At 44.9% G+C, this 13,998-nt stretch overlaps 1 protein-coding gene across 1 annotated transcript; it reads left to right on the plus strand.

Moving 5' to 3' along the window:
• Positions 1-1,464: 1,464 nt before the first annotated feature.
• LOC124416330 (cytochrome P450 9e2-like) lies at positions 1,465-3,423 on the plus strand. The gene is made up of 2 exons (XM_046897263.1): positions 1,465-1,475; positions 2,661-3,423. Exon 2 carries the CDS (start codon positions 2,722-2,724, stop codon positions 3,421-3,423), a length of 702 nt encoding a protein of 233 aa, XP_046753219.1. The 5' UTR covers positions 1,465-1,475; positions 2,661-2,721.
• The last annotated feature ends 10,575 nt before the right edge of the window (positions 3,424-13,998 follow it).

Below are 13,998 nucleotides of genomic sequence, written 5' to 3' on the forward strand. Positions count from 1 at the left end.
GTATTTCACTTTCGGCCGGATTGTTTGTTAATTTCATAAAACAGTACGTGGTTTCAATTTCAAAACCTTTGACATTGGAACTGGAAAAGCAATGTATTTGAGAAGTGGTTCATAGAGTTCATTCGAAATTCCGTCTCGTTGAATTTCCTACGTGACAAGCAACGTGCGAGAGAAATTAATCAGTCCTTCGTAGAGAGAAAAAAAGCCGAAAAAAATAATAATAATAATACAAGAGGCGAGCTAGGGAGAAACAGAGAGAGGGTTGCGAGGGGTGCGTTGTGAATATTACAGAACGGTGACCGATATTATTAATATGCGTAACTCGACGCGGCTGGGTTGCCGGTGATATCACCTGAAAATGGCAGAGAGTAAACGCCCTCGCGGTGTGGCGTTATTCACGGGTTTCGGTATTTCGTGCCTTCTGCCGTGCATACCAAACTGACCAATGTACCCATGCCGAAGAGCAGCGCACGTTCCCGTCACTGTCGCCAAGCTCCTGCGTCCAAACCGCATTAATGAATCATTATTGTCCACGCTTGATTAAATACACGAGACTGTTACCCGCCCCTCCCCGCCCTCTAGAGAACCGTTTCCATTAAATATGAGCACAGCTATTTCAGAGGCTCGTGCATTGAATTTTGGTAACACATCGAGATCGCTTTTCGCTCAAAAGTTATCTTGTTCAATATTAAAGCAAAGGAGAATAAATTATTCTGGTTCTCAAGTTTTACTGCGTAATACAGGATAACACACTTCGTGAAAGAAAAAAAAAAAAAAAACTAAAGATATCGAGAATAATGAAACCTTCGCGAACATAAACTGAATTACATTGATCACATAGACGAGTGAGGGAATTTCTATACCAAACAAGCGGAATTTATTTGTGCTAGCAGAGGAATGCCACTACGTGAATTGTACTGCTTAACGATGCAGATAATACTGACTCTGGAATGCTATTACTTAATTGCAATCATCACCGAGTGAGCGCTGCAATGATCCAAGCGGTGATTTACTTAGCTGTCGTCCTGTCAGGTATATGAACTAATTGCACGCGAGTGGTTGTAAGAAGCGATTCCGTACACCGTGTGCAAGAATTATTTCACTTTTGTTTGTTGTTTCGTAACAAGATAAGCCGCTACAACTGATAAGCTGATGGGCTATTGTGAGGGTCACGAGGATATCGAAATAAATTGTTGGGTATGTTAGATATACTTGCCATGTGTCGACACAATCCAATTGATAGAAGTGTTTTTGTATTTTTAGCATCTTAATCGGTAAACGAATTCGTATCGCATGTACTCATTTTCGTGTGATAATTGCTGGCCTGAATCATATTGCAAACTCAGTCGAAAACGTGGAAATTTTCGGTGGTTGAGACGGAGTAAATATATCGTTGGATAAAAAAAGCCGAATTCGAGCTGAATTCATCGAGAAGCCACGAAGTGGCAAGAAACCTCAAATACTGAAACTTGTTCGTGTATTTAGTCGACCGATTTGTTTGTTTATTCATGGAAGACTAGCGGAGGAGGTGAGGGTTGCCGGTGGCTGCCGTGCGCCAAGTTATTAACAATGCAAATGGCAGTTCACCGTAACTTCGAAATAATTCAAAAGCTATGCCGCGTGTAAAGATAATTAAAAAAAAAATAAAATTGCCCAATCGTGAATCTTCAAATTTTCTAACCTAACCTCAATCAGCCATTAAACTTCATATCGTTCCACGTGGACTCATCGTCAGCGACGACCAATTGAACATATATATTCCCAGGAAAAGTCAAGCCTCAATTTTTGATCTTGGGCGGTACGTTGACGGCTTAGGTACATCCTACCTATAATACCTTTCTAAAAAAATCGACCCTACGAGTGATTGATGGCGATGATAGCGGTCCTAGTTGGGGTGAAATCTACGATTTTACGACGGCTACACTTAAGAGGGTGTCCATTCATCCGAAATTTCCTCACTGCCTGAACGCACATCACGCTGTCATTGAAATTCACTTTTGCGTACGGGTACTTGAGTTGCTGGCGATAAATCTCTATTCAGCACTAAAATCTATTCTAAAGTGTGTCCGGAGAAATGTTACTTGAATATACCGCATAAAAGACGTTTCAGTCACATATAAATCGTATATACATTCATCAATATGTGTCTACAACAGCTGTCTAATCAGTATCGATTAAAAAATTGAGCAGAAGACGTCGTCACTGCATCGCCACGCATCGACAATTCATACGATAGCTCGGAAAGACTATATCGCAATCGCGTACACTCGGTAACTAATTTGCGCTACGAACACTTGCAGAATTGAAGCAAGGTCGTCATGCATCAAGTGTTGTTTACTCGAAGAACTACTCCAGTCTGGGAATTATGGGTAGAGGCTGCTCCATTCTCGAGCAGATATGTCGGAGTAATTTGCAGCGTCACACCTGTAATCTAGTGAAGTGTTGTTGACGAGTGATTCTTTTTTATTTTGATGTGCATGAAAAATCGAAAATAATGTGATAAACGCGTACTTATAATACACACCTGCACAAATCGTGAGGCAATTGTACAGTTTACGATCTCCTCGTGCAGAGTGGTTGAAATTATTGTAACAAGTTGACCTGGCTCAGCTCTCAACAACTTGATACTTGTTGTTAGTTTCAGTCAAGAAACGCGACAGTTTGATGCGATATCACTAATCATATTATTAAGAACGAGATCGCCCAGAAATCGAGGAAATCATGGAGTGTTGTTCAACTCTAATGTTGAGTGTTTTGGCAGGTCTTGTGGGAGTTTACTATCTGGTATATAGAAATATGACTTACTTCAAGAGGAAGGGAATCCCGTATGTAAAGGGGGTACCATTCCTCGGAAACATGGGTCCAGTAGTTTTCAAGCAAATGTCTTTCGCCGAGAACGTGCAACGATTATACAATGTTAAACGAGACGTGAAGTACGTCGGGATTTTTGACTTCGTGAACCCAGTGGTGATGCTGCGTGATCCTGAACTGATAAAATCAATGACTATAAAGAATTTCGATAACTTTCAAGACCACAGAAATTTCATTGACGAAGTCCTCGACCCACTTCTTGCGAAAAATTTATTCTTTCTCCAGGGGGAACGCTGGCGAGACATGCGGTCTCTTCTCAGTCCGGCATTTACGTCTAGCAAGATGAAGTTGATGTTCAAATTGGTGTCCCAATGCGGTGGTGACCTCGCGGATTATCTAATCGCAAAAGCTTCGCTGGAGCCAATTGAGATAGAGATGAAAGATGTCTTCACAAGATACACAAACGACGTCATCGCGACCTCGGCCTTTGGCATTACCGTCGATTCACTAAAGGACAGAAACAACGAGTTTTATGCAATGGGTGAAAAGGCTACAAATTTCAGCGGAATGAAGACTATCAAACTATTCATCACTTTTCATGGTACCCCGTAACAATTTAGCGCAATGGGTTGAAATGGTTTAAGTCTCGTGATCAGTATTAAAATCTGCTTTTTAATTTTTATTTATTTTTTGGTTTTTAGAAGAACAGAAGCAAACCGACTAGTGACATATCGTTAATTAATTTATTTTTAAAGTGTTCATTGACAGCTTCTTGAAGTTTTTGGGTATGCTGTAATTTGTAGTCACCCTCTGTCGATTCGTACACGATTGGGGAAAGATTCACAATATGATTGTGCCACAAGTTGGAAAATGATCGGTTTCAGTCTCTCCATAACGTTGACGAAGGTTGAACGATTTGCTTAATCACGTGCTAGGTGTAAGAACAGTTATTTCAAAAACTGAAGAATATGTCCAGAAAAGAGAAAGAGCAACCGCAATTTCATCCAGATATCAAACTCGCGGTTACATACCACGTGGGCAGTGCGTTCGCCGAAAGTGTGAAAGGTCCGGAGAAAGACCCGTCGCTACTTTTCTCTCGAGACATGTAACGCCCTCGTATAGTCGACGGTGGGGGTGATTGATAGGGATGATGATGGTCGTCAAACATTCACGGGGCCCTCGGGTCTTTGGAAGCACATCGGCCCTGACGCCGGTGCATTCACGAGGGTGTGACCAGTGACCCACCAACTTTTCCATTATTCGAGTGACTCAACCTCTTCGGGAGGTGCTCTTTGGATTTCCCCGCAAAAGTGGTGACGCGAAGAGCGATGGACCGAAAGCGAACGACTAGCATTTCGCATGTGGCGCTATGCAAAGCATGAGAAGTCTCTGAATTACGTGGTCGACTTCTCCTCGTGAAATCCAACGAACGAGAAAAAGAAGTCACGCCCTCTGCTCGGCGGTACAGCGCTAGCCGTACATATTAGGAATACTCTATGCCCCCGCGTATAACTCACTTATAAGTATGCATGAAGTTGACTTTCGGCTGTCTGAAATATTAAGTAGCTCTAGTCTCTTCGTTGGTGCCTCCCTTCCCCGCATTCCGGTTATCACCGAACCCCCTTCAGCTCCCGCATCTCGTGCTCCGGAAGACGACAACGCGCGACTATTTGCAAACCACCGAACGCTGTGTGAGCATCCGCAGCCGCGAGGTGCGATGAAGGGAGATGCAGTTTGACGGAGGGTATGTACTTGATAAATAATTCGTTTTATTGAGAGAAAGATTTGAAAATGCGCGGTAACAGCACCGGCATCAGCCTCATTTAAGGCCTGAGCTGTAAATTATTTGGGCAAACGAGTTGTTGAATGACCACTTGAGTTGGAGCGTTTGATCACAGTTAACCTGAGAATACATAAAAAGGCAAACCATGAAACGCACAGTAGCCGCTGTCTAGCACTGTCACACGTAAACACCATGAATGTACGACACCAGTGTGTAACAAACACCAATTCAATCCAATTCAAACGGTTCAAAGGCAAACAAGTTCAATTTCATCTACTGAATATTGAAGTATTCTGCATCGTTGTTGATCAGTGATTGTTCACCGGTCAAATTAGAGGCTAGAGACGTTGCTTGGCGAAGATTCGAGTTGGGTATATTTGCAGTCGCACTAGAAGTTGGAAATTCGGGTGCAAAGGTGAAGAATAAGTCGACTGACGCTGGGAGCGCAGAACAGGGTGACGGTACCTACCTAGTTAAGGTTTGAGTTGGTTGTTGTTCCTTTTGTGGCCGTAGCGGGTAGAGGCACTTAAAGTTTCGGCCAAAGTGAGCGGATCCACTGAAATATTTAAAGTGGTTGCTTTGCTTTGGCGCGGCTGGTGCAGACGTAGCTCGAGAGTTTCTTGCCGGTAAAGATTGCAAAGTTTCGCGTAGATTCCTTAGAAAGTCGGACTTGTTTCGTTCCTGCTCTGACTCCGAACGCACGCGGCGGTGCAGCGGTGGGTTTGCCGTTCGGCCAGAAGGTCGGGTGGGGCTGGTGAAAAGACGAAACGGTCTTTTGTCAGTCGCCGAACCCTCGCCGCCGGCGGAGACGGGGAACGAGCTGAGTTAAACTTTATTAATTGCGCTTTTTGTTATGGAAATTGGAAGGACCGTTAGCGGAACCATGAAAGATCAGTCCCTGAATTCATTCGTCTGAGATATGAAAAGTTTAAACGATATCTCGAAACTCCGATACCCTCTCCAGCGCCCCCTGCAGCAATACCTCCGATACCCCCGGTGATCCACAAAGCCGCAATCCTCACTCGAGATCTGCTCACCTTCCGCCTCGTCTTCTTGTCCTCGAGCGCGGCGCAAGCCCCGGCCACTCATCCACCGTCAGAGGATAAAAGAAGGAAGGTAAAAGCGCGAGCCGAGGGGCACGGGGTGCTGGAGCGAAAAACATCCGCAAGCTCTTCAACCGTTATTACGCTGTATTTCCCGGAGGGATATTCCGTTTCGGCTCTGACTAATGACCGGTTCCCGCGCCGGCGTGCGGTTCGTGGAAAATGCCCTTGTCTCTCCACCCTCCTCTGTTGCCGCTCAATTATCAATGGATCAAACAACTTAGTACTCGGTTGAGTGCCGCATTGTTGCCAGAACAACACAACTTGGTCCCCATTCCGATAGGCAAGCTGCGGCCTTGCGTTCGATGAGAGTGCGAGATAGAGAGCGAGAGAGAGAGGAAAGTCGACAAGAATAACGCTTTGGGACGAGGCTGGAGGGGGGGAGGGGGGGATAAACACAAAGGAAGGAGATATCTCGTTGGCCGGTCGGTACTTTTGTTCTTGGTTATATTCACCCGGGACCGGGGGATCAATTTTCAATTACTTACAGGTGTTTCTTTTCTTCTTCCTCATTTTCTTTTTTTCTTTCTTTTTTTTCCTGTTTTTTCAAATCTTTGAAAGCACCTATAACAAGACGAGGACAACAACGAGCAGGCAAAACGAGACACGCGATATTTGTGTACAATTATAAAAGTGCAAGAAACACAAGCGAAGCTGTAGGTGAAGCTGGAAGCTGAAAAAGATGCACGCTGTCCCTGTATTATTGACACCTTTCGTTTATCTAGAAGGGCGCATTCAGGCACAGAAAGAAGTCGGATTTGGATAAGAACTTATCAAAGAAACTTCTCATCTCGTACTGCTTCTTTTATACTAACTTTCTCATACACGTTTTACGCTTTTACGTCGCAGGCTCTTTTCTTCTCTCCTTCAGTCTATGGCAAGCAGGTATAATCCGCGCGTGGTTAACGAAGAGCGACAGTACCGCCGCTGGGTATCCCTAATTTACTACTAAGTGCCCCGGCTTTGTTTTCTCCAGACGATTTCAGCCCCGCGAGCATTGTCTGCGTATATAGCGGCAGCTGCCCAAAGCGACGGGGGTACGAGGGGTGGATGTTCCTCGATCCAAGAAGGGGCGCGCGGTGATCGCGTTTGACGCCGAGTCAACGCTGCGGAGATTCCGCGCCGGGTCTGGAGTCAATCGAGTGCAAACGCAGACCGAGACCTGCCCCTCGTCGTCTCGGGAATCCCAACACGAGGACTGGTCGAAAGTGCATCGACGCCGCGCCATCTCAGATCGGACCCTCTTCTCTCGGTGTCGTACGGCTCGATGCCTTGGCACAAGCACGTGTGTAGGTGCCGGAATTTTATCGAATCCACTCCAACCCAGGCATTCGAGTTGGTGAACCTGGCGCATGGCGAACAGAGATAGGGTGAATACTCGTATCAAGGGGGTTGGAACACTTCTTGCGTTGACAAAACAGGGACTCGATTCGCGGTGTTGTCTCGTATCGTCATATTTTCGAAACAAACTATGCGATTTATGAAATACGAAATAATCTTATCATTATTATAACAATGTTTCAAGTGTGTCAGAGAATTTGTGAAGTTTGTCTAGTTAACGTAAAGAGTAAATTTTTGAGCGAGCAACGGTTTGCAGAATAGAATTCGCGATTGCGAGATTGCGTCAGGGGGTTTGAGCTCGCAGAGGCGACCGCACGTGGAAGGGCCGTACTTATCCACCGGCGGGGACCGAATTAAGCCGTTTGAAATTCGGTAAAATGATATTGGAAATTAGCGGCGGCATTCATTCGGTCGCAGGTGCCTGCCGGCCGGCACTCATCAAAGCGCCATTCAGCCCTCGCGACGCATATCGCTTATTCCGCGGAAGCGAATGCATTATCGTCACTTGTGTCTCTCTGGGCGCGATGCTCGCGCGTGATCGCCATACGCCAGCGGATTCCAACCCGGCCGTGTTCATCCGTTCATTCGGGGACCTCGTTCACCGTTCAAATTCGCCACCCCCAGCCGCGAGGGTAGCTCTCAACTCGCTCCGGAGCGGGGCGAGATTTTATCCCAAAGTTTCCTCGCCGCGATGCCAACGCCAACGCAACGCCGGAACGAAATTCATTTGGCCAAATTAAATAGAGTTTAGCAATTTGCGCTTAATCCATTTGTCGGGGATCCTGCACCGTCGCTGCCCCGTCACTCTCTCTTTCTCTCTCTCTCTCCCTCCCTCCCAGTCCTGCGTCTTGGGTCTCCATCTTCTTCCTCCCCACCAATTCTCCCCTCATTCGCTTAGCCTCGAACCCACGCTCTTATTACCGCGGAGTTTGTTTCCTTCGAGGTTTCTGCGTCTGTTTCGCCGTTTCGCGGGCGAAGGAAAGGATGGTGGTCCGCAAGGGGCGAGCGGCGGTGGGACGGAGGACGAATGACGCCCCGAAGCCCGTGAAGCTCTAAGTGTATTGGTAGTTGCGCGAAACCTTTTATTTTTCCAGGTTCTGCTCCTCCAGCTCCGTGGTGGACAGCAGACCCTAAGAACACGAGGACAACCCTCGATCGCCCAGAGAACACGGCCATCCAACCTTCCACTATATAACAGACGATCGATCGAACTCACCCCCGGAGCGCGGCATCCACTCCGAAATTCAGTTCAACCGACAATTATTTAGTCAGGTACAGTGATAGAGATTTGTCAGTGAGATTGTGATCGATATCCTGATCTAGTCGGTGCTTCGAATATATGCAGGATCGAAGTGTTGTTTTGTTTTGTTTTTTTTTTTTTTTTGTGTGGCAAAGTCTAATTTCCCTAATTTTCCCGAAAGTTTGAAACAGTTTTCAATCATCGAAGATTCGAAAGTTCTTCGCGGATATGAAAATTAAGGTTGGATCCAGTTTCCGCCCTGCGGAGATATTCGAATTCCAGTAGACCACGAGTACCTTCTAAAATCTACCGCAGCTGCCTGACGTGACGGACGAGTGAAGCGAGTGAGCGAGCACGAAACGACCGACAAAGTTAATTTCAGTGAACCTTTGATAACGGAGAGAAAGAAAATTGAATTAGGTGTTTAGCACAGGTACCCCTACATACAGACTTTTTCTACTTGATTTGCGTCAAGTCTGCTAGTCTCTGTCCCCTACGTTTACTTCAGCTCAAATATTCTCTGATTAGCATTTTATGTTACCATAAAAAACTTTTAATGTTGAATATAAAATGCGAACTCGAAAGTTATTTGGTACGTAGCGAAGGTTTGATACAAAAAAAAAGTGGTGATTATCTGAAACATTCTCATTGATTCTCGTGCAAATCATTGTTCTCACGATTAGCGTCAAATCATGAATCGAACTGGTAAAGGTTGTGGCATAGGCAGGGGCAGAAGCCTTTACAGCATTTTGTAATTATAATACATCGTGTAGGTGGATTCAGTTCCCTTCGTTACAAGCTGGTACTAAATTATTCTTTCTGTTAATTAATTTTAAAGACCGCCCGGAGGCAGCTTGTCGGACTGGGAAGTGAATGGAAGCTATGTGTATTTTTTTTCAATCCCATTTCTGGTATCGCTCGCAACCTGGCGAGCCTCCGGCCTTTATACGGTAACCAAATCACTTTTAATCCTAAAATATGAGAGACGCCCTTCAGCTCGGAATTGCCACGAATCACTGCGTCGAACATCCACAGGTACAATATCTACGCCTGTGCCCGACGCGTAATTTCAAAAGTGAGTTGAAAGTTGAAAAGTTGAAATTCAATTCGTCGCAGCCGAGAAAAATGAGAAAAATGAGAAAGTAGACCAGAAAATGTAAACACGAACAAAACGGAAGTACGATAATATCTTGGCACATCTACGAGTTATTACACATTCACTTGGCCACATACGTACGATGTATATCACCAAAGTCAAACGCAATCGGACAAATTTAACGCAAAGTAATTGACCGTGACATACATCGTCGAAGTAAGCAAACAATTCTAACGTCTCGTGCGATGCTGGAATCATTCGATTTGCACGGGTTTCTCTTTCCCGAGGGGGAGGCGGTCACGTGAATACGTCTGCCGTCATGGCGTTACATATTTTGGAACCACTTTTAAAGGTATTCGTAACACAATGAAGTATTACAGGGGATTCTGTGCCTGAGGACGTTCCGGGTTAACATCTTTTGATGGTCCTCGTTTCTGATGAGAATATTGCACAAAGAGAGGGGAGAAGAAAAAATACGTAACGTAGTATGTAAATAATGAGAGGAAGAATGAACTAAAAAGCAGAAATAAAATGAAGTAAATCTCAAAGACATAAACGAGGCAGGGAAAGAAGGTATAATTATGAAAAATTTCCCTCGATTTCGCGTAATTATCCACCCTCAATGAGATATCGCGTAGGTACACAGATTAAACATCGTATTACTTTTGTAATACCGATTATTTTGTACGCTGGAAACGCAGTTCTTGTAGATTAGTTACTAGATTTTTAGCAAACTTTTTACGTCCAGACGCCTTTCCGCCGTCGTTCATCAGCTTAATGACTGAAAGCTGCGTCATATGCTGCAAAATGTACGGTCAAACGGAGTGGCTGATTCGACGCGGATGTTATCACTGAAGCACCAGACGTGCATTGCTTTGCCACTGTGACGGGCTGCCACCTTCACCGCAGTTTCTACTTACGTCGTCACCGTGCAGGAACTGCCGTGCAAATATTTTGGCATTTCGCAAGAGACGTTGAAGCATGGATCCAAGAAATTGCAGGAAAAAGAACCTGTTCAGCCGTTTACTTGAAGATTATTTTCCTTTTTTTTTGTTTTTGTACGAGCAACCGTTCACCCACCAGCTCCTGAGGTTCAGGATTCATCATCGAAGGTCAGGTTGGCGACGCGTATTCTTGGGGAATTAACACACATTTGCGCTGTTATTGCTTGAGAATACACGTAGTTTTCCTGGTCGATTTCGTCCACCTGTTCGAAAAATAAATTCAAGAAAGAAAAAACGCCGAGGTAAGTCGAGGATAAACGAGCAAATTAACCGAACATGTGAAACAGACAAATTCGTTATCATTAAAGACATCTTATAATCGTCGATTCTGTGTACGAGTTATTTTTTATGAAATTTCGCATAAGTATCTGTATAAGGCAACTTTGTTTGTCAAAGTGATATCATAACGTCGGGCATTATTATTTGTATTGTAATTATGCGACGCTCGAACGATATTCTGTAATTGGTGTAATAATTCTGGCATACGATATTATAAAATTGTTCAACGACTTCGGCACGAGAAACGTTAAGAGATAAACCCAAGTATCTTGTGAGTATTTGCCTCGTATTGTACGCGTTTAACAAGCGTACAGTGACGGTGAAATCTCGAGGCAATCTTTTTGAGGAATTGGATACTTACTCGAGGAGTGGTAAACGAGGGTAAGAATTTGAAGCAAAGGAAGAAATGACGATGAAAATAAAAGTAAACAAGATTCGAAAAAGGGGGACGGAAAAATAAAGCAAATGGTATGTCGAGTATAAATCACTCTTGAGGGGCGCTCTCGCAAGGTTCGTTGAAAAGTTAACAGGCCGCGTAACGAGAGGGCTGCGCCGCCGACTCGGAAACACTTTTACTTAATGCTTCAACTTCCACTCACAATCAGTTTGTGCGGTGCGAAGAGAATCGAGACCGCGGCAAGTCGGACGAGTCGACTCGAGTCGAGTCGAGTACGAGGAGCTTTAACTAACGGTCCCACCTTCGCCACTCCGTAAAATCAGGGCGCACTGCGCTACGTCATCGAATTTCACTCGTCCATCTTCCCCTTCGAGATTCCTCAAGCACTCGTCTAATTCACCCCCGCAATTTCAGGGTAATTTCCTCTTTTATTATTCTCGATTCCACTTCTGGTTTCGCTGTGCCTTGTTCTTTAGGGCCAGCCTTGTTGATTCTCTCCTTTCCTTCACATCCTCCAGTTTAAACAATTTTTTGCTATCGCTTGGCGAATTGCACACGTGAAAGAATTTCTTCCACCTCAACACGCGTTCTGACGATACTTTTCACACGCCGTTCAGGTGCTGGCGCGTAATTGCCGCCGTCGAGAAGCTGATCCCCATCAGCAAACACTTTGCCACAGGAAATGTGAGTGTATTAAGGGAATTGAGAATTAAAAGTTTTACTCGACGTCGTCCACCTTTCTCAGAGCTGGAAGGCGTCTCGGGAATCCCGCGAGGTCTGACCGCGAACCTTTTATTTGGCTTTCACACGCCACGGTGAAGAAAATTACGTGAAGTGTGAGCATGAAATAGTTAGTAGAATAGAAACAAGGATTAATACTCCTGCAGAAAACATATTGTTTTTATTTTTCTTTAGACGTGCCGTCGAGAAAACTTGACAAACTCGAATATGGAGAGTCGCGGTGAGCTTTCCGCGCGTGCGCTGAGGGTGGAACAGACTTGCGAATTATTTATTTGATTGTCTGACTTGCAAAACAGACTCGTGCGAGGTCGTTTCGTCGTCTGCAAAGATTGACCTCCTGCGGTGCGATAGAACAGGTGTAGAGGCGGGCAGGTTGCCGGCTGACTAAGCGTGTGTACTCTGAGCAATTTCAATTACAACGCCATTGTTGTCGCGTCTCCAGCAGGGGGCAGAAGAAAGGGGGGTTACTGTGGCGGCGATCATTTTGTACCTATTAGCAAATCAAATTTCGCTGAAATTATTTCAACGAAATTCAGGTAAAAGAGTGGCAAACATTCCACGAAGGGAAGGAAAATGTAGGAAAGGCTGAGGGTCAGGCAGGATGGGTGGACACTTGTAGGAATGGCTGAATAAATGCTGAATGGCTGCTAATTGATTATGCGAAACTTGATGCGAAATTAAAGGGATGAAAATGAGTTATTTGCATTTTCATCGTGTAGGAAATATTCAGTCAGGAATGTTCGCAGAAATTCTTGCAATCTTTCAGCATATTTTCTCACAACATACTTCGCTTTTTTCAGATTGTGACGCGAAATTCTTTTAGTTTTGAAAATGGGTTGAGTTGATCAAGTTTACTACATTCAACTGAACAGTTTGTCTAATTGCAAGCCAAGAAAAGTGTGTCTAAATCAAATTAATGGTCTAATCAGGTTTTGGTAAATACGTTATAGAAACGGCAGAACGAGAATTCATTTACACTTGATTGATTTTGAACTTGGTAGCAAGTCTTTTACACAGTTTGAACAAAAAATGTGTTGTCACTTTCCGTGAAAGATGACAATATTGCGAAGAATCAACGTCAGTGTAAAAAGAAATCGAGACATTTGGAAACTCCTGGAAAGACAGATGCAGCATTCGCTGAAGGGTGTCGGAGAAATCTAGAAGTTACTGAGGTTTCTTTAGGCAAGTAGAGAGAAATCATGCACAAAATAGTGGAAAGGTTTTCATAGAGGACATCCATAAACCAAGTCGAAAGTATGGAAGACGAAAAACCATCCAACTCGCAGAATTCCAAGCTGCAGCGGATACGGTTCTGGATTCTTGTCCTACGCTGCAGTTCCTCTGGGGTCAAAACTGACCGACGCAACTTCTCGGCGGTGATCTGATTATAGTTGCTTCAACGGACCGGGCGATAGAAATCCTTCCAGCACCCTTGGGGGTGAGAGCGAGGTGCGAGCGAGATTGGAAGAGTGTCGAGGGCCGGCCCAGGGGTGAATCGAGTCACCCAACGAACGAACGAAAGTGCGCCAATATTTGTTCGGCCACTCCTCAACTTTTAAACGACGTCACGTGACTCGAATTGACGCCGACGTGCGGCGTTCCCTTAAATTAACAAAGAATTCCGAGTGTGTGGTGAGGTGACGAACGACGAGCTCTCATTGGCTGGGAATGCACGCTGCAGGGTAGTTCGGCGACTCCTTTCAGCGTATCAAAAGTCAGTTTGTAAACTCAGGCAATTGGAAAGAAAATTTGTAAATACGATCGACTCGGGAATGAAATTCAGGACTGACTGGAATTCCGCTCATCGAATCTTGACGCGCGATATCTGTGTGTTTTTCTTCTTATCCACCTGCGGGGCAAGATTAAGGTGGACAAGCGTAGCACACGTATTGGATTAAAGCAGGGTCTTTGCGGATTACAGAAGCGGAAGACGAGTAACCAGATTACCGGTGTAGATACTCGGTTTTCCCGATGCCCGCCGTATCGTATCGTCGATCAAAGGTAGGAGCAACAAGATTTCCTCTCTCTCTTTCTACCCATGTTCCGATCTGCCGAGCGAATGGAAAATGCCTCTCGAATCGTGAGGAACAATTACGAGTGGTTTTCTTTACGAAGCGGAAGTCATATTCGAGGAGTCTGAGGGTTGTTTGGCTGCCGGAACTGAATCAATTTGGAAAAAAGCAGGTCTCCGTGGTGCTCTTGA

Source organism: Diprion similis, chromosome 2 (assembly GCF_021155765.1).
Source record: "Diprion similis isolate iyDipSimi1 chromosome 2, iyDipSimi1.1, whole genome shotgun sequence".
Taxonomy (NCBI): domain Eukaryota; kingdom Metazoa; phylum Arthropoda; class Insecta; order Hymenoptera; family Diprionidae; genus Diprion; species Diprion similis.

Coding starts and splice junctions, on each gene's coding strand:
- LOC124416330 (XM_046897263.1), top strand. CDS start 2,722: ATGGAGTGTTGTTCAACTCTAATGTTGAGTGTTTTGGCAGGTCTTGTG.